The 26,112-nt window shown below is 37.3% G+C and overlaps 1 protein-coding gene across 11 annotated transcripts in view; it reads right to left on the bottom strand.

Moving 5' to 3' along the window:
• The window catches only part of COBLL1 (cordon-bleu WH2 repeat protein like 1), a 75,755-nt gene that overhangs the window by 30,166 nt on the left and 19,477 nt on the right, over positions 1 to 26,112 (bottom strand). For 5 of the 11 annotated variants that reach the window (XM_056496113.1, XM_056496116.1, XM_056496119.1 and 2 more), the window contains exon 2: positions 2,893 to 3,072. In XM_056496113.1, coding sequence (XP_056352088.1) covers positions 2,893 to 3,072 — 180 coding nt within the window. Of the gene's footprint in view, positions 1 to 2,892; positions 3,073 to 11,954; positions 12,221 to 13,663; positions 13,798 to 26,112 lie in introns of those variants that run through there. The other 6 variants (XM_056496114.1, XM_056496117.1, XM_056496115.1 and 3 more) reach the window with 4 other exon arrangements.

Raw genomic sequence — 26,112 nt, 5'->3', positions numbered from 1 at the left:
AACAAGTAAATCCATCCCACCCTAAGAAGAAAAGGGCAGCAAATGCAAATCTCGTCATTGCCCCATCTCACCAGGGGCAGAGCAGGGCAGGGCCAGGGAGGAGGGAGCCAGAGGAGGCTGCAGACACTGCTGTGACCTTTCTGGTTACCTGCGTATCCAGTAAGTTACTTGTTACCTTTTTACTGGTGAATTTTTATACAATGACTGGTTTAAAAGCCGCCCTTCAGGCAGAGGAGTAAGAATATCAAAGATGACCAGAGCAAGAACTGACAAGCAAGGATCCCAGGACCCCATTCCATAGAAATGCATCAGTGAGGAGCACACCCTCACTAACCAGAGCCACAGAGTGACTGACAAGTGAGAAACAGCTGCTCACAAACAACAGGCACATACAAATTCGTACATGAGAACAGTGATCCAGTGCAAATTTGCCTTCCGATGGTACTTCCAGAAACGACCTGCTTGACTGGAGGATAATGGACTTTAAAGTCCAAGATAGCTTCAACAACTGCTTTAGAAAGATATTTCTGCAGTGATAAACAAAAAACCAAACAAGCTTTTCTTGTAACCATGTCCTCCAAAACTGTAAAACTCTTTATCTCGCTAACACCTTGCTTTGTGCTACATAGCTCTTGCTATCCACTACGCCAAAGCAGGGAGAAAACCAACTCAACTCAATCTGAAAGTTTCTTCTAGTGGACTATGGCATTTAAGCACAAGCTGTTAAAACTCACCATTTTACTTTTTCTACTATGACATTTAAAAGCTGCTCTTGGGACCTTCAGAGCTGCTCACCTCCAGTTACAAATGAGGAAAGAAGCAAAGTAACAATTTGTCTGTTTATGTCTTTTCTAGAGGGATCACGCCTATTTGTTCACAACATATCACTACAAAGACAGAGCAAAGCTAGAACAAAAGAGAGTTTGAAATATATTCCACAGTGGACTGCCAGTCCTGCACATCTCCCCTCATTCTGAGACAAGCCTAGCAGTGCTAATACTGGCTCTTATTTGCACAGCAGTCACTTATGAAATCAATCACAATACAGTATCTTGACTGAAAAATCCTGTAACTGTGGGATAATAAAACTGATTGGGAAATGAGGGCAATTCCTGATAAGCCTGTAAGGCCTGTCTTGAACACTGAATAATTACACACAATATAATCTGAACAAGTGAGAATAGATGCAACATTCCTTTCTGGCACTTTGTTCTGAGCAAAGCATGAGAGAGGGCCCATGGTACTCATCAGTATGGACAAAGGGAGTAAAAAGAACAAGAAGCTCCTGATAGTGTACACATGGAGCCTCATGTCTAAGCTTTAAAAACAGAGGAAGGCATCATATTTACAGACTGCAGTATTCTCTCCTATAAGTGTGCTGGAAAAACAAAAAAAAAAAAGCATAAACATCAAGTATTCACATTATTTCAGAAAATTTCTTCTGAGAAACAAAGTCTCACATTTCAGTTATCCTGAAAATCACAGAGTCAGGGGGAGGTGTAAAAAGACCCACTGTAGCTGTGGTGAACAAGCTGATATTTGATGTCTAAACAATAACCTCATGAACTCCAGCAAATGACAGTGTGCAAACAGACTCAAGCCGGATTTCATCTCTCATTAAGAAGTAGGTATAAGCACACATCTATAGCACCTGGTTTGAATGAATAAATAAGTCAGCCTGCCTGGTTTCAGTGTGAGAGACTTGGGCTATACACTAACACAAGGACAATATACAAATAGGTTGTCTTATTTCAGCTTAGGATAGCAATAAACTGGCATCCAAATTGCTGTGATCCATACACACCCTTGCACAGGACCCTTCTTAGGAGAGCTGTGCTTTAGGTCCCAAGATTTATCATTTCAGTTCAACAGTAAATGTTCATGTTTTTCTGAGCAAAAGGTGACTTGAATTTACATGCACCATCTATCCTACCAATTAACAGTCTGAAATATGCATTTCAAACTAAAACCAGTTTAAGCAAAAACATAATTGTTAAAAGCAACCCAAACCTGTAGCTGTAAGGTTTTTCTTTGAAGCATTACAGATTCTGTCTGAAATAATCATGTTTTTTGATGACTGCTAGTAGTCATGTAGCAGTGCTGAGCAAGTGCTGAACACAACTTTGTACCCAAATAGGATGAACAAACTCATCTTTAACAAGCAAAACTTAAGCGGGAAAATTCACTGAATCATAAAAATAGATATTTTATAGAGATTTTTAGTGATGACAAAAAACAACAGGTGGCTATGCATACGGACATGTACCATACAGAATTTCTGAATCTTAAAACAAGTCTTCTGAAATGGTAGGTAAATGTATAAAGAAGATGTTTCCATATCTATACAAAAATAATAGAATCACAGAATCATTTAGGTTGAAAAACATCTTTAAGGTCATCAACTCCTTAACTCAGTACTCCAAAGTCCACCACTAAACCATGACCTTAAGTATAATATCTACAAATCTTTTAAATACCTTCAGGGATGGCAACTAAACCACTTCCCTAGGCTGCCTATTCCAATCTTCCTTCCCAAGAAGAAAGTTTTCCTAATATCCAGTCTAAAGCTCCCTTCAGGCCACTTCCTCTTATCCTATAACTTGTTATTTGGGAGAAGAGACAAACTCTGGCTTCATCCTCCTTCCAGGTAGTTGCAGAGAGCAGTAAGGTCCCTCCTGAGCCTTTTCTCCAGGCCACACAGCCCCAGCTCCCTCGGTAATCCCAACCCTCCTAAGACTTGTGATCTTGACACTTCACTTTGCTGCTCTTCTTTGGACACACTTTATGTTCAGGCTCACACATTTTAACAAATGACTGAAACCTGGATGAAGGTTGCAGTAAACTTGAGCAAAAAAGTAAGATTACACAAAAATATCATTCTGTGTAACATACCTCCCATTAACTGTAGTGTACTTGATCACATCTCCTGGCAGGACCACTGATAATTCAATATCTTTATCAATTACATTCTCTTTCTGTTCCATGATGAGGTTGGTTGGCTCTATGTTATCAAATGGAGAAACAGCAATGGATTTTGTTTCAGATGGAGGAGGTGGTGCTTTAGATTTTCTTCTGAAATAAACAGATAAAAATTAAAAATCAAGTCTGCATTTATATTTATACATACGATTCCAAACTGGCAAACTAACAAGTCTCAAAACAGAAACTATCAATACTTTACTCTTTTCTAAAGCAATATGTGCCACAAAAGGATAAGAGAATATCTTAAATACAGTATCAGTGGTGACAGAAGACAAAACAGGCTAAAGTATCTATCACAAAAAAAAAAGAAACCAATAAACATCAAGCCAAAAGGAGCTCTGTAATATACCATAAAAGAGTACATTAGTTGCTTGTTTTTCTCCCTTGGGTTATGCAAAGACCCTATTTGTGCATTCTCCAAAGAGATTTACTGGATTAGTATAAACAGAAATATTGTATTATGCAGTATGAAGCCAATTGTACTACCAGTGTGCTTAATACAGGATAGATACTGGAGCAAATAGCGACACTTTGCCTCCCCAAATTTTTCTTCTGGTTATTAAAATAAACTTCACCAGTTCTACATTATTTAACTTCTATACACAGTAATAAAACTACAGTATAACCAGTTCTACTGTGTTGTAATATTTCCTGATATTTCCCAAACAATATGATTTAATATATTTCCCTCACCTATGCTGATCTCCTACTTTAGTTTTCTCCATACCCTTTCCCATGTCAGTGACAGTTTACTCTTGAATACAAGGATTGTTCACTAAATAAGCTACACTTATTTCACTAAAAAAATTCAAAAACAGCATAAAACCCTCTATATCTCTTAACATATGGATGTTACAGTAAATTGTAATGCAGGAATCTCATTTCCAACAAATTCTAGTCTAAGATCTCCCTTTATTTAAATAACTCTCCACAATTAACCAATATATTCAGAAGGAAAAGATACTATTATTAAGAATTTTACCATAAGAACACAGTCGGGACACATTATCTCATGAGAGCTTTTGAATTTCTTATAAACATTCTTGAATGGAGCCACATAACCAGAAAGTTGAAATACATTTCAACGTAACATACAAAGGTTCCAAAAATATGCTCGTCATTAAGATGGAGCTGTAGCAAAGTTTGTTTACTTTACACGTAAGAAATTAACCCCTATAACTGTCCTACAGAATCCAAACAAAAAACCCTAACATACAACCAGAAACACACACGTTTCTTGAGAAAACAAAGTTTAAAGTCACTCACAATGAAGAACAAACAAGGTCCAGAGCAGCATTGCAATAAACAACTGTAACGAGGCTTCACATGACTGATCTGTTGCTGAAAGTACTTAGAGTTTTGAACTTCAGAACTCTGTGCTGAATAATTAACTATTCACAGCCCTCAGAGCTAATCAGGAGTACTCACAGCCCTCCAAAAACATTGAATGAGGAGCCACATTCAAAATTTATACCTCCTCTCTCAATGTTTTACATTAGTTTGGTGTGCTCTATATGCAATTCATGATGTGCAACATCAGATGAAAAATTAACATTGGTCTCTATAGCAGCTTGCCTGGTTTTTTTCAGGGTTACATGAACATTGCAAAATGTATAAATCAAACTCCTCTGCATTCCTCCACAGCTTCTTTAGGGGTTTTCTTGAAAGATTTTTTGCTTTCATATAACTGCCAAATATAAATTATTGCTAGTACAGAGCATCAATACAACTATTAGAAATAAATAAAATCCCAAAAACATAAAAACTTACCCTATGACATTAATACCAAAAAACCCAAAGTCAACTGCTTGTCCTCCCTTCTTTACTTTCTTACATCTTTAACTTCAAATGACTGTTAAAAGCTATTTATCACAGAATTTAATTTTGAAGAAGTGCCACAGAAAGATTTCAAATGCTTAGTGGACTCTATTTTCCATTAAGTATACAAATGCAATTTTATCACTGGAACTCTACTATCACCAGAATGCTTAATGACACACAGCAATAAATGTGGTTTATTCATACAACATCTAACAAACTGCAGAGAGCTAAAACTGCCCAAATTTCTCATCAAAATGTGTGTTCAACAGTTGAAGTTCCACAGTTTTATGAAGAACACACACACAGGGTCAGGCAATCCAACAAGGTCGCTGAAGCCTCACATCCCCACTGCAGAGCCACGTACCCCACCCATCTCTGAACAATCTGAATGTGCTTCATGGTTAGCTATGCTTACCTGTCCCACCCCACACAAAGGAGGAAAAATCCCAAGTGTACTTTCTCAGAAGTCTTGCCAAGTTTTTGACAGCCTCTTATTAAACAACAGAGTCAATGCTTTCATTTTCTGTTTCCAGATGCCACGGGGGTTTTTTTTTTCTTCAGTTCTCACTAATTCTCTAATCTCTCCTTCTTAGTTCAAAGTATTTGCATTTGGTCTTATTGCTTTTTCATTATTTCAGCTTGTGTTTCTACCTGATTGAGGAGCAGCTGCCTGACAGGCAGGCTGGGCTGCAGTCCCAGCCCCAGAACTGGTACAGGACAGAACAATTCAGGGGACCATGATTATATAAACAGGTAATGGTGGAAATACACTTGCAGAGGCAGCTTTTATCTATCTACAAACCCTCCTCTCTCTACTCTGCAATTCAAGAAGCCAAAGAAAGTGATTTTCTCACCAAGGCACCCTCCATACATCATTTTATCCTAACACCAAAAGTAACTTCAATTCAGATACCTTCCCCACCATAAAGAACCAATAAATTCTGGTTCTCTCTTGCCTCTTAACCTATACCAAGTATTCAGCAAACCAGGAAAGCTGTTGATTTGTAATGATTTTGCTAAAAAGACAGAGAAAGATGTCAATCTAGTTTCCTCTCCTGAAAACAATACCTGTTATTTTCAGTAAGACAAAATACAATCATAACAAGAGACTAATTCCCCATCATATAAAAACAACAATGCAGAGGCCAGAAAAAAAGGTGCTAAGTGTTCTTACTCACAGCACCTATCATGTGCAGACAGCTTCCAGATGTGCTAGAACCTAAGCCAACCTGTTCTAATTCTCAAAATAAACATTAGAAGGAGTTAGAACAACCAAGAACATGCTCTTCATTTTCATGGCTACTACAGAAATACAGAAAAGCTGCAGGAAAAATCAAGCTGCAGCTTACTTAGCTATGAATCAGTTAATACAGAGGGAATTGAAATAGAAATTTTAACCACATGAGGTCACAACTCAGTAACAATTAGAACTCTGGAAATTATGCTGCAGTATGCTACACAATGTGGGTCCTCACTCATTCTTGTCCTCATGGGTCCCAGTCCCCTCAGCTGGCTGATCTTCTCTGTACACTAGACATTGAAATTGCCCAAGCCCAACTCTCTGGGAGAGATGTGCTCCCCACTGTTTATCATCAGATAAGCAATTCCAGCAATGTATCTTCTACATAAATTTTCTGTTTAAACTACTGCTTGAGCCAACGCAAAAAATAACCAAATGTTTTTTTCTGATTCTCCCTAGCCCTGGACAAGGCTGTCAGAGGGACACCTGCAATGCTCTCACAGGGACAAGGTGGTGCAGCCTGGCAGAGTTTCTATTTCCCTTGTTACCACAGCACCTGGAGCCCACTGCTTATGCCAAGGCATTCAGCTTATTCTTATCTAGTAGAGATTATATTGTTCCCCAGAGAACTGATTCGTATCTCTTAGTAATTTAAATTTCTGAAGTCCCACCTGCAATTCCTGCCAGTCTGTGTGACAATACAATTCCTGTATTAAAGGATTTTTTCAGCCAAATGCAAATAGAAGACTATCTTTTCTTTTTTTTTTTTAAGAAAAACAGTGCATGTTTAAATCAAATCCAAGACCATAAGGTCAACATTTGATGTGCTTCAGATCCCACCTCAGACTAAAATGTCATTGCTGTATCTCAACAACTTTTCTGCTTGCAAAGGAAAAAAATAACAGTGTCAGTGATCTGGATGCACAGAAGCCTTTTTAAAATAAAGGTCTGACACAGTAAGTAAATAATGCATCTATTTATTTGGTTTTCAAAAAATTCCTGCTGGGAACTTACAAGCAGTATATTTTTAACTATCAGTAACTAGAGAAAGGCACTATAAAATAATGAGGAATCTTGCACTTACAGTGACCTGGGTATTCCAGTTTTCACCAACATTTCCCTTCAATAAGAACTTCTTTCCCAAAAAATTGGGGGAAAAAAAAAAAAAAAAGAGGAAATCTATCTGCTAGATTAGCATACACTCAAAGGTTACAGCAACAAGGAATATTCCTGTTTACAGCACTTCACTTCCTATTTGGAACACAATTACATGACAGTATACAAAGACACCTTAATAGCACTCTCACTGAAATTAGTTTGAATCTAACCTCCAACATCAGAACCTTTTCCCAAATTTTCTATAGCATTCACCTAAGACAGGAACAGTCATAAAGAACCCACCTGTAATTCAGTCATCTCTCAGGTACTGAAAGAGCTCATTAAACATGTTCTAAGCACAACAGACATATTTCAGTTGGTTAATTTGACATAGGGCACCATGAAGAACACTGGTTTATTCAAAAAGCAACTAGCTGTCTGGTTTTTTTAATCAAACTTGACAAAATTATATTTGTCAAAATTACAAGCAGCACTTTGTTTTACTTTCACTCAGTCAGAAAAGGATTTAACTCCACTAAGATCTTATAATGAGAGGAAAAAGTCCACTGTAACAAAGCTTATTCTAGAGCTTTTCTTGTCTTCAACTTCTCATCCCAAGCAATTATTATAATGCTCTCCTGACTACTATGATAATGCTGTTTCACAGCCAAAACCTCACACACAGTCTTCTCAAACAAAGAACAGCTGAACAAGACTTCAGGCCTATATTAAAAACATAGACTAGGTTTTTTTTAACAATTATACATTAATTTTGGCCAACAGGTATACAAAATATTTAGGCTCCTAGTTTCACCTATAAGCATCCCCTGCCCAATACTCATCTTCAACACTCACAGAACAAATATGTCTACTAGACTGAGTTTATTCTGCTCCTTTTTTGTGGATAATGGTTTCACAGCATCACCACTGCAAGTCTTCAAGATCAAACACTACCTGCTAGGAAAAAGCCTGGAGACAACTGCAGCATTATTATCTGATCTGATCCTCACAGTCCAGCACATGACTGAAGTTGTCAAGGCAGGTCACTCAAAAAAAACACTCCTATATATTTCAGGCTTAAGAACAGATGAAAAAAATACTTTAAAATAAATTCTATTCATTTTCACTGAATTATTACCAGGCACACATGTTTCCATACAAAATTTGGGGTGCCACTAAGTGCTTCAAAAAAAGTTACTTTTAAGTTAGACATATGGTAGTATCCTAGTATTTTTCCTTAACGTTCAGCAGCCCAAATATTTGCTGTGCCAGCCCCAGAGCATCTATGTAACATGACTATCAGCCTTGATACTGGGCTTTCATCTCAACATCAATATCACTGTTTGATATCTAATCCCTCTTTATTTCTACTACAAAAGCACCAGCTAGATGTTAAGATCAAGGTATGGATCAATGAGAGTCAAACAATGTCCATTCTTAGGTTATCCCTTCAAGCCAGGCTTATGATACATGTAGGATGATATAAAGGAAAAATATTTGCTGTATCTGCTCCAGAGAGGAATATGATCTTTCAGATTCTAAACTCATCCCTTTAGTTATCTGGGGAAGAATGTGAGGTCATATTGTACAGATATTGAGTCTAGCAGGTGGTTCAATAGGTACCAAGAAAAAACCAAGTTCAGAAGCACAATTTCATTTCAATTTCCAGGTAGAGGAACAAACATGAACAGTTTGTAAATCTTTTGTGATAACAGGTTATTTTACAGGGCAATTCTCCACACATATTCCCAAGACTGAAATGATATAAATATTGTAAATACTACTAGTATTTTAGAAATAACAGAGAAAAATAATATGGCATAAAATAAGGCACTGGGTATATAGCTCTGCCAACACAATAATAGTGCAACTGACATGCACTATGGCATGGCAGAAATAATGCTATGGGTGATAATTTTACTAATTAGGTGATCTTTGAAGATTATCTCTATGGATTTACTCAGTGAGGTTTCAACAAACAACAAGTCATCTGCAGATGTTCTCTTACTCATGCCTTTATTCTGCTATAAAGAAGGAAAAATAAAAAGTAAAATGCATTTCCATTCTGTTTCAATAAATAAAGTGGATCAAGAAAAGGAGGCATCCCTGGAATCAGGACAGGTTTTCAAAGATCTTAGGGGAGAAAAAGTTTCCCTAGTCAACGGGATGTGTGGATTTACCCCCTAGCTAGCCTCACTGCTCTGAAGATTTTTTTTTTAAGTCTTATCCTAGAGAGAAATAAATCACAGAACTGGGACGGTAACCATGACAGTAAGGTGAAAGCTTAATGGAATCTCTGGATGTCTGGTTCACACTAAAAGCAAGAAAGCAGCAAATGAATCCTTCAGTTCCCTCCAGACCATTTGGAACAGACACTTGCCCCCTCTGATTATCTGTCCCCATGGCAGTGACAATCTTGAAAGCAGAAGCTACAGTATTTGAGCCATAATTCATTAAATGTTTTCTATCATTACAAGGAAAAAGAGGCAATTCTGAGACAACATAAACACAAATCTGTATTATGGGCATGTTTATAATTGTGCCACTCTTAGCATTAAAGGGGCACTAACTCTGGTATAAACATATAATTGAATTAAAGTAAAAATTTTAAACTTTCTAAAAAAAATATTAATTCATTGCCCTTCAAAGCCACATCATAATTAGTATTACAATGATCTATTCAAGCTCACTTAAAACATATGAAAGACCCAATTCCTGAAACAGAAAGCTGCTGACTTAGTGTTGTCTTGTACCATCTAACAAAACACAGTTAGCTCCCCTCTAGGCATAAGAATCACTTTGCTCTTAGAAAGAGAGCCAAAAGTTCAGAATCCTAGCAGGCAAGAGAGGATAAAAAAATTACTTTCTCCTCTAAATTAGCATAAAGTTTATTACTATTATTGCGGGATAATAGAAATGTGTTCTGATACAAAAGTTTTGTTACAACATATTCTGTTGTGCCAAATAGTACTTCTTTTTCTCTTGGGAAAAAGACCCAAACTCTAACTGAAACTAACAAATAAAATGAAGTGGAAAAGTGGTTCAAATGACATTACTTCTAAAGAGGCTGAGAAGTTAAGACTTCTGAGGTAAATAGGGCTAACACAAAACACAAACATGAATTTAGCATGTCCATTTGTGACACACCTCTGGGGAAAGCAGATACTGGTATCTATTTTTGCAACCTTTTCTCAAAGTAAAAAATGCAAAAATGTAACCTAGATTCACTACCAAAAGAAAGAACAAAAAAAATCTGAATGGCATTCAAAACTATAAAAACCTTGTATGGCTCAGTTAGCCTTTATTATATTTAGAGTTATGAAAACAGCCTAACAGAAAAGAAGGCTGGCAGGGAAGAGAAAGCAGTAAATCTGTAACAGTAATTGAGTAATATATAACTGGCTGAATAAACAGGAAAAGAAAACAAAGAGCAGCTTGATCTGAAAGGGGGAGCTTAACCTTTGATACACTAATAAATCTAACAAATACTTAAAACTCAAGCAAACCTATGTTACCTCCAGTAAAAATAAACTCTCAAATCTTTATCAAGAACTGCTAAAAAGGTTGCTCATACAGCTGTTTTTCTTCCATGACTAGCAACAAAGTTCAATTAAGGGCTCTCAAATAAAACAAAACCTGAATCTGTCCTTCTGGTTGTTACCCCCAGCCATGAAAGCAGGTATAATGCCACTGCCTTTTCAAAGTCTGCAGACGAAGCACCTAGCTCTGCCTGCGGCTTTTCCAGCTGCTATTCTGAACATCAATAGATGTAAGAATTGTCAATTATCTGAGCTTTGCAGCTGCTGCTTTTTTCTCCTGTTCAAAATCATGTTTTAGAAGTAACACTGGAGGCAGGGACTGGACAGATTTAGAGGCTGGGAAAGGTAAGGAAAAGAAAAGCAGAGCCACTCAGTATCACAGCAGCCAGGAAAGGCCAATACAGACCCTGCCCTTTTCCCTCTATGTATTTATAGACATACATGCCTCAAATATAGGTACATGGGTGTAGATGTAGGTGGGTAACAGAGAAAGTGCAGCAGGACAGCAGCTAAGAAGCTCTACATTAACAGAATGCTAATGTTGAAATCCAACCCCTTTCCTTGTACCTGCTGTAGAAGGCTGGGCTCAAATACAACAGTAGCACTTCCCAGCTGAAAATTCAGAGACAGGAAGAATAATTGAGAAAGTATAACAATGCAACTTTAGAAAGCACTGCAATTTATTTTCATTTTTCCTGCAGGTGTCCTGAGCAGAACAAGTTTTCTCCCTTTTAGAAAGTTCTTTGTTCACCACAAACTTTCTCTTAGCAGTTATGTTCTTTATCTACCTAGAGTTTGGTAACACTTAAGATCTCCTGTATATTCACATAACACAGAAATAGGACAATTCATTAAATTGAAGAATACTGATGATGTTAAGTATTGGAAGGGAATGGGATGCAGGAAAAGTTTCCTATCCTGAGCAAGATTAAATATAAATATCCCTCTGTGTACATCTGTATGCATTTATACAGATGCTATGAGACACATGATGAATTCATAGAGTTCCTACACAGAAAATCAGGTGAGCAAATAAGGCAGAAAAGAAAGAGAGAAAAAGAGTTAAGTTTAAGCTAAGAAATTATACTAAGCCAGGCATTTTCTTTATTAGATTTCAAGAGGAGCATCTTGGCAGTTAGCATCCAGAAAAGTCTGATGTAATAAAGAGGTTTCTCCCAATATATGTGGACTGTAGCTATAGTTCCCCAAACAGAAACACCAAGCATTTTGGGCTAACACTGCTTGCAAAACTAAGAAATGCTTTAAGTACCCACCTGCCACCAGATTCTCCTGCTCATCCTTTACAGCTGCCTCAACATTCACTCTTCTGCCTGCATCTTCCTCAGAAAGCAAAGTGGAAAAGCCTGTTCACCTTCAGGAACAGGGTCCCATTTACTCCCTCCTCACATGCCAGTGCTGCTGCTGGAGCCCCAGTCTCATCTCAGGAACTCTGTGAGGAGCAATGGGCAGCAGGAAGCAGAGGCACAAGTCCCATGCCAGCTCTCTGCACAGCACTAACCCAACCAGCAGTTTTCATGGCCACCTTTGCAGCCACTGACAGCAGGAGCTCCCTCCCCTTTGTCCTATTTTAACTTTAACTCCCTCATTGGTTGGCAGCTCAGGACCCTAAATGAATGCTCTTATTTTGTCTCCAAATTCACCCCCATCTGCACACAAGCACTGTCATTATTCCCTTTCTCTGCTTATATCTGCACACTCCAAATCCCCTGGATCCAATCCTTACTGGATTCTTGCAACGGGCAAGAGGCAAGGAAGAAAAAAGAATTTTTTGAAGAAGGAAGATATTTCTTTGAAGAAAGCTGGCTCCCTGCATGAGGGTAACACCAAAGCTACTTCTCATTACCAATTCCATCCATTAGAAAGCCTCTGCACTTCCTGTAAGAAGGTACAGGACTTCAGCATTAAATAGAAAGCAGGAAAAAATTCCTATTTTATAATATAGAAATTATTATAATCATCAGCAGTCTGCTCTGGGGAATGTAAAGAAATTTTCCTAATGAATGCTTTGCTCTAACTACTATACTTAACTTCTATATTCACCCCTGCATCCTTTCCAACTTTCTCTACCACAGCCAGTTTACAGCCAACTTCTTTTTAGCATGCTCACAGATGATACAGTGCCAGCAGCATACTGACTTCTACAAGAAGTTCAACTGAACACTGTTTCTTAAATCCTTCCTTTGTAAGCCAAGTCCATCTTGGCATCATGCAGCCATTTAGGAACTTAGTCTATTTAGGTACTGCAAAATATTTCAATGCTTTTAAAGATAAATGACACCAGTATACAACATACAAGGAACACAGAGAATACACAGCAAAGACTGTGTTAAATTAAACACTAAAAGAATTAACTTTTACAAGGTATTACAAGAAACTAGTGGGGCTTTTTCCCCGAACAAAATTTTAGATCAAAATCTGATGAATGCAAATCAAAGAAATCAGAAAAGCCTTACAGTCTGCATGAAATAACAGCATTCCTCATTTAAAATAATCTCAAAAACCTCATTTGAGCTTCTAAGCACCAAATATAAACTTAGAATAAAATAGGCAATAGTTTCTAAACCCAGAAAGGTATCACTAAAATTTCAGCAGTATGTCAACATGGAAAAATGTCTTTATACACCCTCACCTCTTAGCCAGAGATGGGATTTTAAAAACCTTTTGTAGAATTATTACATACTTTGTCTGAAAGAGGATAATAGACATTAATTCATTCTTTGTACAGGCCTATATTTAACTCCTGGCAATTTATGTACTGCACTACACCTGAATTCTGAGTTCACTCCAAGAGCAAGGACTTACATGCTACTGCATGTATATAACTATTGGTAAACATTGTTTTCTCACAGCAGGTGTTAGGACAACACTACACAAACATTACTTTTAAGCCATTCTGCTTAGCCTCTAAACAAGGAGAAGGAAGAGTAATAGCTAAAATAGATTACACTACTTTTCTGCTTACCTCCATGATAGCACAGGTGGTTCCTCTCCATTAATATCAGGTGGGTTTCCTTCAACAGCACATGGAGGTAGGAGGGAGGGTGTGAGTGTGGGCATGGCAAGCTCACTGCTGTTCCCTTCTGCCACTGCTGACATCAGTAAGCCTACCTATTTATAATCCCACCACCTGACCAAACAGCCTACAGAGTACAGCTAGAGATTTGTACAGCCTGTAATCCTGACATATCTACTTCAGCCAATTCAAAAGAGAGTATTAAGTAGCTTTGTTATGTCTTCTGTGGCTTTATACCATAAAAAGAATCCAATCCTGTTTTTCGCACCTTTTTTTTTTTTGCACAAAACAAACTGAATGGGGATTTTTGGAATTAAGACTAGTCCTTCCATCCATGCTTTTTAGCTTTCCCCATTTCTCTGCCTGTGAGATAGCCAACTAAACACCTCAGGTGAGCATATTCTAGGGATTAATGGAATATTTAGATGAGGCAAATACCCACTTATATCCAGCTAATTTGATCATCAATACTACCTACAAGATTTTTGAAATTTGAGACTTTCACAAATCAATTTCACAAGCCAAGTACAATATTTACACTATCACAAAACCAAAGAAAAAAAAACAAACAAAAAAAAACCCTCAGAAGTGTTTAAAGTAGGATAATTTACAGAAACTTGACCTCATTGTCAATTAAAACCAGAAGCTGCTTAAAAACAATTCTTGATTCAGTTACCTCTTCCTAAAGTCAGCCCTAATGTATTCAGCCATGGGAGGGCTGCTTGCAGCTGAGTGTGCCCAGGGACTGGGAAGGAATGCAGTCAACAATCTCTTTGGGCAAGTGCTGTCATCAGTGGCAACATCCTGCAAGTTTCTATCATTGGTAAATGTTGCTTCTAGATCTGTATCAGGCCACAGTGTGTTTCAAAGTGGTTTGAGTACTGCTTCAGTGAGAGGAAAACATCTGTGTGAGTGCCTGTGTGCTGAGTAAACAACATTACTGACAGTTCCTTACCTAACCTTTCCTACCTGAGGTGTCCTATCACCAGCATCCATCCCACACAAATGACAGACAAAGGAGAAATCTAAATCAGCTTTGCCTAAATGTGTGTAAGGTTGAATGAAACAATTAGATGAACCAGTTTTGTTCCAAGTCAAATGCACTCTGCAACCAAACTTCAATAGTTAATAATAAAAGAATAAAAATCCTTTCACTCGACTGAGAAGCTGGAGAGGGCAATAATGCAGATGCAGCCAGGCTTGCAGGACAAGACTGCCTGTAGGAAAAGTTTGGTGAATGCAGGGTATCAATATTGGCTAAAACACCAACATATTGCCTGTGGCTGGTATGTCCCACACAGGACATGTTCGAGAATTTCCCTTGGAGGCATTAATTATTATCTGGGTCTAAGGGCTACAGCTAGAAATACAGAATTAATACTCACAGTAATAAAACATGATTTTTTAAATTTTTTTTTCAGTCCTGCTGTTCTCTTGGGGTTATTTTAAATACAGTTTATCTAGTTAGCAATATCCTCCTTATGGCTTTCATAGATTAAGCAGTAAATTTATCACTGTTGAAAAATCATAGGGCTTTAATTCAGGGAATTAATCCAATGGAATTTAATACTACAGACCACAAGTAATGTGTCCAACATTTCAGGTAACCTAAAAGGACAGCAGGGTTTTCCATTTCCTCAAGTATGTGCCTGGCCATTTTCCCTTCATCTGACAGAGGTTACTTTTACTTTCAGTATCACTCAGCATAGATTACTTGCTTTTTGGGGGTTTGGGTTTTTGTGGTTTTAAGTTCCAGAATACTTGTGGAAGGCAAGAATTTTAAAAGATGAGGAAGGATGAGAACTTACACATAGTATCGGGAAAAAGAAAAAAAAATCACCATATACAGGAATGGAATTTAAAAGTTTTGTTAAAATTTGGTTTAGAATTTCAAAGTGCTTCTCATTGCTTTCATAAAACACCTACTTAAATTACAAATCTTAGCATTACTGTGTAGCAAAACTTCCTAAATTGAAACATCAATGGAACAGTATCAGCAATGAAAGTCAATGTATGTGAACGCACCATAAACTGCAATTTATTTTATCATTTCTAGTGTGTATATTTAAACGAAGCAAAATAATTATATTATGCTAAACAGAATGACATTATAGGGCTAAATACAAAACACTTCCCAGTGAGGTCCCTTTACAGGTTGCATTTGAGTACAGATCTTTCATGCTCCTTAATCCACAGAATTGTTCCCAAGACCAAGAAATTAAGACTTGCATGTACTTATAAGGAAAATAAACCAAAACTTTCCCAGTATTCATTTTTAGACCTTTAATACTCTCATATTCATTTGTCTGTGATTACCCAGAGTATTTAGCATCTTTGCAATGGGGAGGAAAAAAAAACCCAAATCCAAACCACAACTCCAAAAGCCCAATGCACTGTTAGAACTCAATTGGATGTATATCAAAATGTGCATATAGAAAAGCTTCTGAGAATGATCTGGTTTTAAAAATCCCCAATGGGGATGTATCTGTGAAGTTGGGAACTCTTTGAACCTATTGTCTCTATTGTTATAAACAAAACTTCATTTTTTAAAACTATCTGATATTTCATCTAACCCTGAAATAGTAATGATTATTTTTTTAAAATAAAATCCATGAGAAACTAAAGTCTGAAAGCAGCAAGAATAGAAGGAAACACAGATTACCAGGGTAAGAATGGCATGCTTCCAGACTAAATTCTTGCCTTATTAAATACTCTGTTTCTTCAGTTGCTTTGTACCTACTGAGCTGACATCTCATCTGTGATGGATCAAACACAGTCAAGTCTCCAGGGAAAGGCAAATAGTTTTGTTAAATCAAAAGAATTGGAGAAGAGAGCATAGACAAGAGGCTTCCAAATGGCTTGGAAGCAGACCAAGAACTTCTTTTTCTTATACAAGTCACACATCAACAAGGAAAGTTGATTTTAGATTGTATCATCACTCAACAATAAGCAGGACTTAATTATTTTACCATTAGTTAACATTTGGTTTAAGAATTTCATGCATCATCATTAGACAATTCTGCTGCATGTTCTCTTTTCACTTACTTGGAACAGTTAGAACACAACAAAGTAGCAGATGAACAAAACATAAATGTAAGAACACAGTGGCATGGTCTTCATGTCCCTTAAGCTATATCTCACCTTTGACTATTCTCTTGATCCTCTCTGAACCTTCTGTTTGCTACATTCCTGTGGATATGGCAGAGATCAGAACCACACACTCTACTGTCATGAGAGATTTCTACACTGATGAAATCCTGGTTTCCCTTCTGTTCTATATTCCTTTGCAAATGCACACAGATTTATTACAAATCAGTTTGCTATCTAAAGTGAATTTAATCTCATTTACTTTTGAAAAACCTTTCTGCAAGTCTTCAGAGTCATATCTCCTCTTATTACAATGAATAAACTTTTTACCATCATCTGTGTGTCAACTTACTATTCAGCTGCTTTCCTAGACTGCTAACACACTGAACTAAGAGTTCCAGCACAAATCCCTGTGGAACTCCAAGGTGGCATGCCCTTACCTTCATAGCACAGGATTTCCCATATTGCTGTTCTTATTGGGACAAATTATATAACCACACAAGATTTACTGTCCTATGCCATGTTTGTTTAGTTTCCTAAAATGCTTCGGGGTAGAGACCAGGAGAAGCTTTTTGAAGGACAAGCACAACTGTGCCAGGGGGCTTTTCCTCATACATTTGGTCAGCACAGCCCTTAGATTGTTTCCTCTTTCACAGCCTTAAGATATTCACACAGTAGATACACTGCTACATCAAAGAGTTCCTCATTTTATTCTGTGCTTATTGCATAAGTCTGCAGAGAAACAGATTTTCATTGTTAAATTCAGCCACCAGATTTAGTTTGTCATGAATAAGGTAATACTTAAGATCCCTCAACAAAGCTGTCCTAGCTGCTGTGCAAATTCAGAACAAAAAAAGAGACTGCCTACTCAGAAAACATCTGTGGACCCAAGGACAAGCCTGTATTTTTGGGCTGCCTGTTGACAGTATGACTTTGATAAATTGGTGCCTGACCTTATCACTTCTCTACCTCAATTACAACCTTTTATCCTCATTCTAACATCATAGATCCAACTAACACAAAAGGTAATTAGCAAACACTAGCACATCTTTTGACGTTACTGAGTCATTATTTCACCACAGCTGCAAAGGATCTGCCTCACTATTCCAAAACTGTTTAACTTTTTCCACAGGACCAGCATCACATTCTCACCCATGGCTCCACTTGCATTGCACCTACAAACATCTGACAATCAAGAATCCGTAATAGTTCTTGGTAAGTGCAAGGTAATACATGACAACTTCCCTCATTGTTAAGGACAAAAAGAACTAGAAATCAAGGTACTTGGGATAGCTTGTGACAATTAAGCTCTGCAGAGGAACACATGGCTTAAGGTAAAAGCAGCAAAACCCCCAGTGTCTGATGAGCAAAATGCTTCAATTCATGCTCACTAGGTCAGAGAATAATGGCATACTAATACATGTTATTCAGAAATTTTATTCATTTAAAACAAAAAAAGAACTGCAAATAGCAAGACAATCCTCAACTTCTGAGTCTTGGTGATTCAGACATACTTGAGAGTACACGACACTAAAATTAAGAGGTTATTAATGACCCAGGAATTATCATTTTGGGAAGACAGCATCTTCTCCCCCCCAGGTACACGTTACAATAATACAGAAATGTCTAAGTGAACCAAATACATCATTTAAGGAGTAAATGACATGTTACTACACGTTGGTAGGTAGTACTGACACGGGATTAATGGTTGCCAGGAATAAAAGATAAGAAATAAGAGACAAGCAGGGTTGTAAACTGGGAGACTTTTTTTCCAATATTTTTCATGTCAATTTGATATAGCTAGGTAACAGATGGTATATTATGTTTTTCCTGCCTTGACACAATTTAAAAACAAGTTACAGATGGCTATAATGAAATCCTCATTAACACACTTACATTTTCACAGTTCAGTATAGCAATAATGAAACTTTCAGGTCTGGAATTTCCTGTTGGTTAATTAGTGGTTAGGTTAATAGCCTGAGGAAGTGCACAACCCAAAAAGTTTCCTTGTTTTTTAATCATATAATTACTATATTCATATTTCTGGGAAAGCTCTCAAGACAGATTTAATGTCACAGTAAAGCTACCTTTATAGCTCTCCCTCGTTTTGTGAAACAACTGTATTATTTTATTTAGCAGAGCACGTGGGCAGGAAAGCCGTGATAACGCCTAATTCAGCTGCCTCTGGGAAATTTCAGCTTGCTTTTATTTTGAAGATACCAACCTGGAGAATTCTCCCAATACACATTACACCAAACACTCTACAGAAAAGCATGGAACAACAACTATGGGTTGATTGCTACAATGATATCGTAAGATCATTGATTATTGCTTAAATAATTACTTTTTTAAATTCCAGTTTATAATCATCTACCAAAGCTTGAAATATGACATATAGTTAACAGCATATTGTGATATCCCTAGATCTCTGATCTAGAAAGATGGGGAAAAAAATAGAAGCTCCATAAATCTTGCACTCAGGTTATTTCCACAAGGTAAGTTGAGTCATTAAAATGTATGGTTAAAGGAGATGTGAAATTCAGCACTAAAAACCCTCTGGATTTTAGTAACCCCACACTAGTTACTGACTGATAACACTGTGCCCTCATTACTGTGCTCCTCATGCTGCCAAAGCCAAAGCCAAACCCTGGCCCAGCTGTGCCTTCCCAGGAGCAGCCACAGCTCCAGGTAATACACACAGTGCTACAGAACAGGGAAGAGGGTGGCCTGGCAGGACCAAGTCCCAAAAGCACTCCCCTGAGTGCTGTTGCTGAATTTCTTCCTTTTTTAGCTGCCATCACTGAAAAACTACACTGGGAAATTGTGACACCCTTGATACCAAGCACAAATGGAAACAACCGTACAGCTCTTTGAAGTGCTGGAGCTTCAAAAGAGGATAGCCACTGCCAAACCACCATGAAAGCAACACAGCGTGGAAAACCTGACTTGTAACTGAAGTTACATAGTTTAAAAAGAGACAGTATCCAAATATTTAAAAGTTGTAATGTTAAAAATATCTTTTAAGTCCAGCAAGCTCACTTACGACAAAAAATGGCAGGGAATGAGAATTTGGATTCTGTAACAAGCACGTTACTATTATTATTATTATTATTATTATTATTATTAGTATTAGTATTAGTATTAGTATTAGTATTATTAGTAGTATTATTATTAGTATTATTATGACAATTCTGTAAGATTTTTCAGCGCTCCCATTTCTTCACAATCTATTTTGACATCAAAGAGAATTGAAGCAGTATTGTCTTCCTTAACCAGCAGAAGTGGGAGCCATGTACTTCAAAGACTTTCTGGAACACTAAATGTCACTATTGGGTTCAACAGTCAAGTACACCCAAAAATCAACTGAAAAACCCAGAGTGTTTTTAGAGATCTGAGAACTACAGCTCCAAGCAGAGTTACAGTGCTGACTTAAATCACTCCCAGAGACCTAAAAAGCCAATTACAAAAAAAAAAAAAGACAAAATAAAGCTCTTAAAAATATTTTCTTAAGTAAAAATCCCATATTTTAATTCAGAAACTTTCAGATCCAGTTTCACATGCAGGTTTCTATAATCTTACCCATTCCTTGACAGAACAGTCTGTACTGTGACAGATCTTTCTATGGCACTGCTGCAGTAAGAAATTTAGATGTAGCTTTAGTAAGAAGTTAAACAAGTTTCTTGTTCTGAATATTTACACACAGTATAATGGAGTTTTTATAAACCTGTACCTCTGGTAAACTTCAGTACTCCTTGCTCCTCTCCTTCCAAACCAAAAAGTTAAAAATAATTGCATGTTTCAATGCTAAACAGCAGTTTGTGAAGCAAAGACACCTTGTGTTTACTTCACCCAGGTTGCCCTCACTTCACTCTTCAGAACAGTGCATCTGGTGCAACAGTTCTCCTAATGTTTTGAGTTCTGTGCTTATCAGATGACGAAAAGAAGAAAAAAAATTGATTAATGTATTACAGTTACAAACTTTTTCATGCAAGTTGCAGGTACTTCTTCAAAGTGAAGTATATGCAAGAGAATGGAAAAATTACACAGTTAATTGTACTACAAGGATAAATACTAAAATCTGTATAGAAAGTCCTCCCATTTTTAATAATGGCATCAAACAACTCAGATAAGAGTTTAGTTCTACAGAAGCTGAAATTGATTTACAAGAGGGTCTTCATTCCAGGGGTAAGAAGTTGTCTGGAGAGCAGAAGTCCATGGCTATAAAGATGGCATCTGGGAAGGAACACACCTCAGGTTCCCTGCTACCCACAAGACAGGAATGAGGAAGAACAATACAGTGTTCTTTCTTACTTAATACACACACACATAACCTCCTTAATTCAGATAAGCATCTATCTCTGGAATCAGTATCACAGACAACTAAACTGGGAGTGTATCACACCAGCTTCAGCAAGGGGCAGCTACTCACGTTTGGGGATTCTCTCTGTCATTCTGTAGAAGAAAAAAAAAAAAAAAAAAAAAAAAAAAAAAAAAAGGAAATATGTCTTCCAAAACACAGACTTTATTCTAAATAAGGCAGAGATTATGTGGAACCATTACAAAACAGTATAAAATAACTCAAAGAAGGTCAAATGTAACAAGTTAGTGTGATGAAAATGTTATTCGTATTAAAAAAAAAATTTAAAGGCTCATTTGGTTTTCTATGCTTCAAACTCTAATTCCAGATTAATGTTCAGAAGCACAAATGCATTCAGTCTCAACTGCATGTGGTTCTGACCCAGCAGAGAGAACACCCATCCAAGCCAGAAGCAGCCAAGATTCTCCAGTCCAACACTGTGAGAAATGGTACCAGAGGCTTTTTCCACTAGACCTTGTCACAGAAGTACAGTAAGTTGGTCAAGCAGAACCTACCTCTACCAAAACCATGCTGGCTGGGACAGACCCCCTGCTTGTCCTGTACATGCCACATGATATCACTCCAGATAATCTCCTCCATAACCTTCCCTCACTGCATGGGGCATTCAGCCCATCACACAGTGCCATACTGCCTGTGCAGACTGTCTGCTCTGTGTAATGGCACAGAAATACTTAAAAAATTTTGTACACTAATAAATTCCAAGTTCTTAATAAGCTCTACGCATAATTGGACCATGCCCTTGATTTTCTACCTACTCAGAAAAGATTAAAAGAGGAGGTGACATAAATATTCCAACACTTCTATTTGTGTGTACTTCAAACACTGAAATTCTACCAAATGTTTAAATAAAAAAAAAATAAAAAATAAAAAATAAAATAAAAAAAAAGAGAGAGAAAAAGGAATATATTTACTCATGCAGTAATAGGCCTCATACCAGAGCAAGTTCACAAATGTTTCTAGAAGTCTTGTCTTGATGTGCTGCTAGAAAAGCATTACATTATTATGGTCACAGTCACAGAACATTTGGTCTGCTTTATCTGCATTATCTAGTTTTAAACTTAAGAATACAATATATCAAGTTTTTATGACTCAGTGTTTTACTGCAGCCCTGTAAACATTGCAAGACTTCACAGAAAGGCAAACAGTTACAGTAAGTGACTATTTCTGGCAATATTTTTTTCCTTTAAAACAGCAAACAGTCCAAGTTAGAGACAGCATATCCCAGAATTCAAGGAACAGCATGTATCAAAAGCATTTTTTTTCCCTTGGCTGTTTTGCTGTTTTCCTCTCCCCTTCTTGGCTATTTGTACAATCCAAAATGTGTCTTTTCATACAGGTTCCTAGAGACAGAAAGTTTCAGAGGTGAGCTCTTGTGACAATATTCTAAATTTTATTTTAAAGACAAACAAAAGCACCTATCAAAAGTTTATGGCAGGGCTTACAGCACAGTCATGAATTTCACTTTCTCAATAGTGAGCAGTGATTTTCTCTCCCAGTGAAAAGCCACAAGAGACACTAACAGGCTTTTATTCAAAATGCTGAAGACTAATGAGACTTTGATACACAGCACAAAAGTTTTGAAATCCATTTTCTTAAGATACAATTACAGTTCTTTTGTGATCCATGGTATTGAAGGAAACATTGCGCCAGGCGAAATATTAATAACAGGAAGGACTCAAGTCAGGACCTGTGTTACAAAAGAACCTACATTTATGTGTACATTTCCATATTCTGTCTTCTGTTTTAAGAAGGAGTAATCAGAACTGTCCATGACTTATACGTGAGTCACTTTAAAAAACAAAACCCAAAATCTAAAGTACAATTAACTTGTTCCTTCCATTGCAATTTATAGCAGCCTGACAGACTTATTGCAGTAACTAATTTAAATCACAGACACTTAAGATTACAAACCCCAATATTTCAGAAGCCTGATGTGCAACAGAAAGAATAAACAAGCTTTCTAAATAAAAACAAGTAATCAGAAACTTCTACCTTTGGTTGCTCCTGCACGGAAATCCAGATTTACCAAAATACGTATTAAACTGCAAGTATTATAGCACTCAAAACTGTTTAACAAAAATAAAGTACAGTTTTTAACTTTTTCTTTGTAAGCTTTCTGTCCTTCATTTTGCTCAGATACACACTGCATTTATAATTAAAAACATAAATAAAAGAAGTACAAACCTGCTTGACAAAGAATGGAATCATCCTCACAACACTGGAAGAAGAAAACTGCATTTTTATCTCTCATTATTTAAAAACTTTCCAACTTTTACTACAAAACTTTCCAACAAACACTACAACTACAAATATGGACTGTAATATCAGATATTTCCACTGCTGGTTGTAAAATTCTGCCAGCACTCAGATACCACATTCATACAACTCTACTTACAATTTACACACAAAATACGTCGATTTGGAAAAAGAAGCATCCACTTTCCCAAAAAAATACCAAGTGTCGCTTTTATAATTAGGAGGCAAATGTAAATATAAGCACCTGTTTATCAGAAAAGCCTAGTACATTAAGTATACAGCTTGATACTCACTGTGCTGTCACATTTTTCCTCTCACTGAGGAACACCAAGCCCTCAGTGCAGCTGCTGAAGCCCAGAGGTGCCAGCAGGGCTGGCTGAGGCTCTGCCAGCCCAGCCAGGGTCTGTCCCCTCTGTCACTTGGTGCCTCGGGGCACGCACGACACCCAGCAGCGCTGGGGATGGCTTTGGCAAAACAAACACTGCAGCAAGGAAACACTGAAAGGTGCTCAAAGCACGACAATAAAAACTCTTGCAACACTAAGAGCACTGACTCAAATGGGCATCCAAAGCCCAGCACCCAGGGAGGGGCAGGCCAGCCTCTGGGGCGTGGGGCAGAGGTGCTGGGCTGTGGTAAGCCCAGGGAAAGCTGCTGAGCCCCACCGAGCAGGGATGCCACTGCTCCCACCTGTGCAGAAGGGCTGGTCTGCTGCTCCCTGCCAGAATGGCAGTAAGAAAATACACAGGTAAAACCCCACCTTTCATCCAGAGATGTTACTTAACCTAAGCTGGCTATGAGAATGAAAAGCTTTTCCTCTCCATGATATGCTAAGCAGGAGCAGTGCTGAAAACTTGCTTCCTATGTGCTTGCTTGGTGTGAAACATTTTCCACATTATATTACTTCCTACACATGAAAACCAGACTTAAACAGTCAGGTACTTATCCCACCAAGATTTGAGCAACTCCATAACATGGTGCAAGGCAAAGCACTACTACTTCAAAGCACTATGCTGCTTTTAGAAACAAAGTCTCTCTGCCATCCTTCAGTTTCATTTAAAAATGCAGACGTCTTGAATACTAAAAAAATCAACTACCTTTATAAGCAGTGTTATGTCTACCTAGACAATCTAATTTTAAAGTTAAACCACCTGCCTAGAAAACTGACTACCTGGAAATAAAATATTTGCATATGTAACATTGCTGGAACTGCTGAGACCAATTATCATAGTCCTTCAAGTTACTGCTGAGAAATGACACATTTTCCTTTCCAACTCCAGTGTGATCTTTCCTTTTCAATGAACTAACTAGGCACTGCCTAGTTATTTGATGCAGTAGGTGAATGAACTGGTATTGCTCAGAAATTCTCTTTCTGGTTCTTCATCTCAACAGGTTTCAGCAAGGACAAACAATGCTAAAGATAGGCAAAAAATTGTGCTTTACTATCCTGGTTAAACCAGGTCTGCAGCTAGAAGCACAGACACTCTACAAGTTCATTAGTAACTATCCCTCTGGGGATGAGACAACAGAAACTGGTTGCTTTAATAGAAGCCATGAAAAAAGAAAGCCACAGGGTGGCACTGCAAGTAGGCTGTATTTTGCAACTACTTGGCTGTTAATTCTTTTCCAGACAAATCAGAGCATATCTAATCCCATTTGTATAAAACAGGAGAGTGGTTCAGAAGTTTTTCTTCAAACGTATTTTCCAGCAACAAATAGCCCTAGAATATAAATCACATCATAAAAGAGGCATAAACACAAGAATGCTATTGTAAAGGCAGGCTAGGAATTGATACCTATTTTGGATTTGTTCAGTTCTTTCTGAAACAATTCAATCTTCCCAAAACATGTGCATTTTCATACAAAAGCTAAAGAATTTTCTTCATACCATGACTTTTTATCAATGCCAAGATGGCAAAATCTCAAACAAATCTCTTTCTCTGAAAGGAAGGATAGTACTAACTAAAAAAACTATACAAAAAAGTCTTAACAGAGCATTCATTACTACCATATGCTTCTAAAACACTTTCCTTCTCTATTCATATATAAAAGAATTATACCTAATTTCATCCAAATTAGATGACTTAGTACAGCAGAATTTCAAAGCTAAACTTAGAAGTCTATTTAATCTGCTCTGTTGGCTTCTTCTCTTCCATATTTCAAATCCCTGAAATTTGAGTTAAAGCAGAAACATTTGCAAGAAGTGCTTCTCCTGCTCATTTAGTGAACTAACCAGTTTTCAAAGGAGAGTTGGAGGTCATCCAGCATTGCAAGGTACTTTCTACTTTATAAAACAAAAAGTCACTTCAAGGTACAAATTTGACATTTCAGTAGATTCTGAACTAACAGACACTATGACTATACACAACCATTTTAGTTGCTGAGGTCCTAGATCAATTTCAGTTTTCAGTTTGAAAATACAAACAGTAACAAACAAAAAGTTGTATTTTGGTTTAGTTGCACCATAATATAAATTAGAACACCAATTCACCTGCTATCATTTTTCTTACTCCAGAGGGCAAGAATTCTAAAAAATAGAAAGTTTTAATTTTTTCCCCTCAGAGAGAAGTTCAAGAGTCGACTGGCAATTATTCCAACTGCCAAGTAAGTATATGTCATTCTTTCTGCTACAAGATAGCTCCCTGTTTGTAAATGGAGATTATTTTGCTATTAGATAGCA

The sequence above is a fragment of the Oenanthe melanoleuca genome, chromosome 7 (genome assembly GCF_029582105.1).
Source record: "Oenanthe melanoleuca isolate GR-GAL-2019-014 chromosome 7, OMel1.0, whole genome shotgun sequence".
Taxonomy (NCBI): Eukaryota; Metazoa; Chordata; class Aves; order Passeriformes; family Muscicapidae; genus Oenanthe; species Oenanthe melanoleuca.
This window is presented reverse-complemented; position numbering and strand designations above follow the sequence as displayed.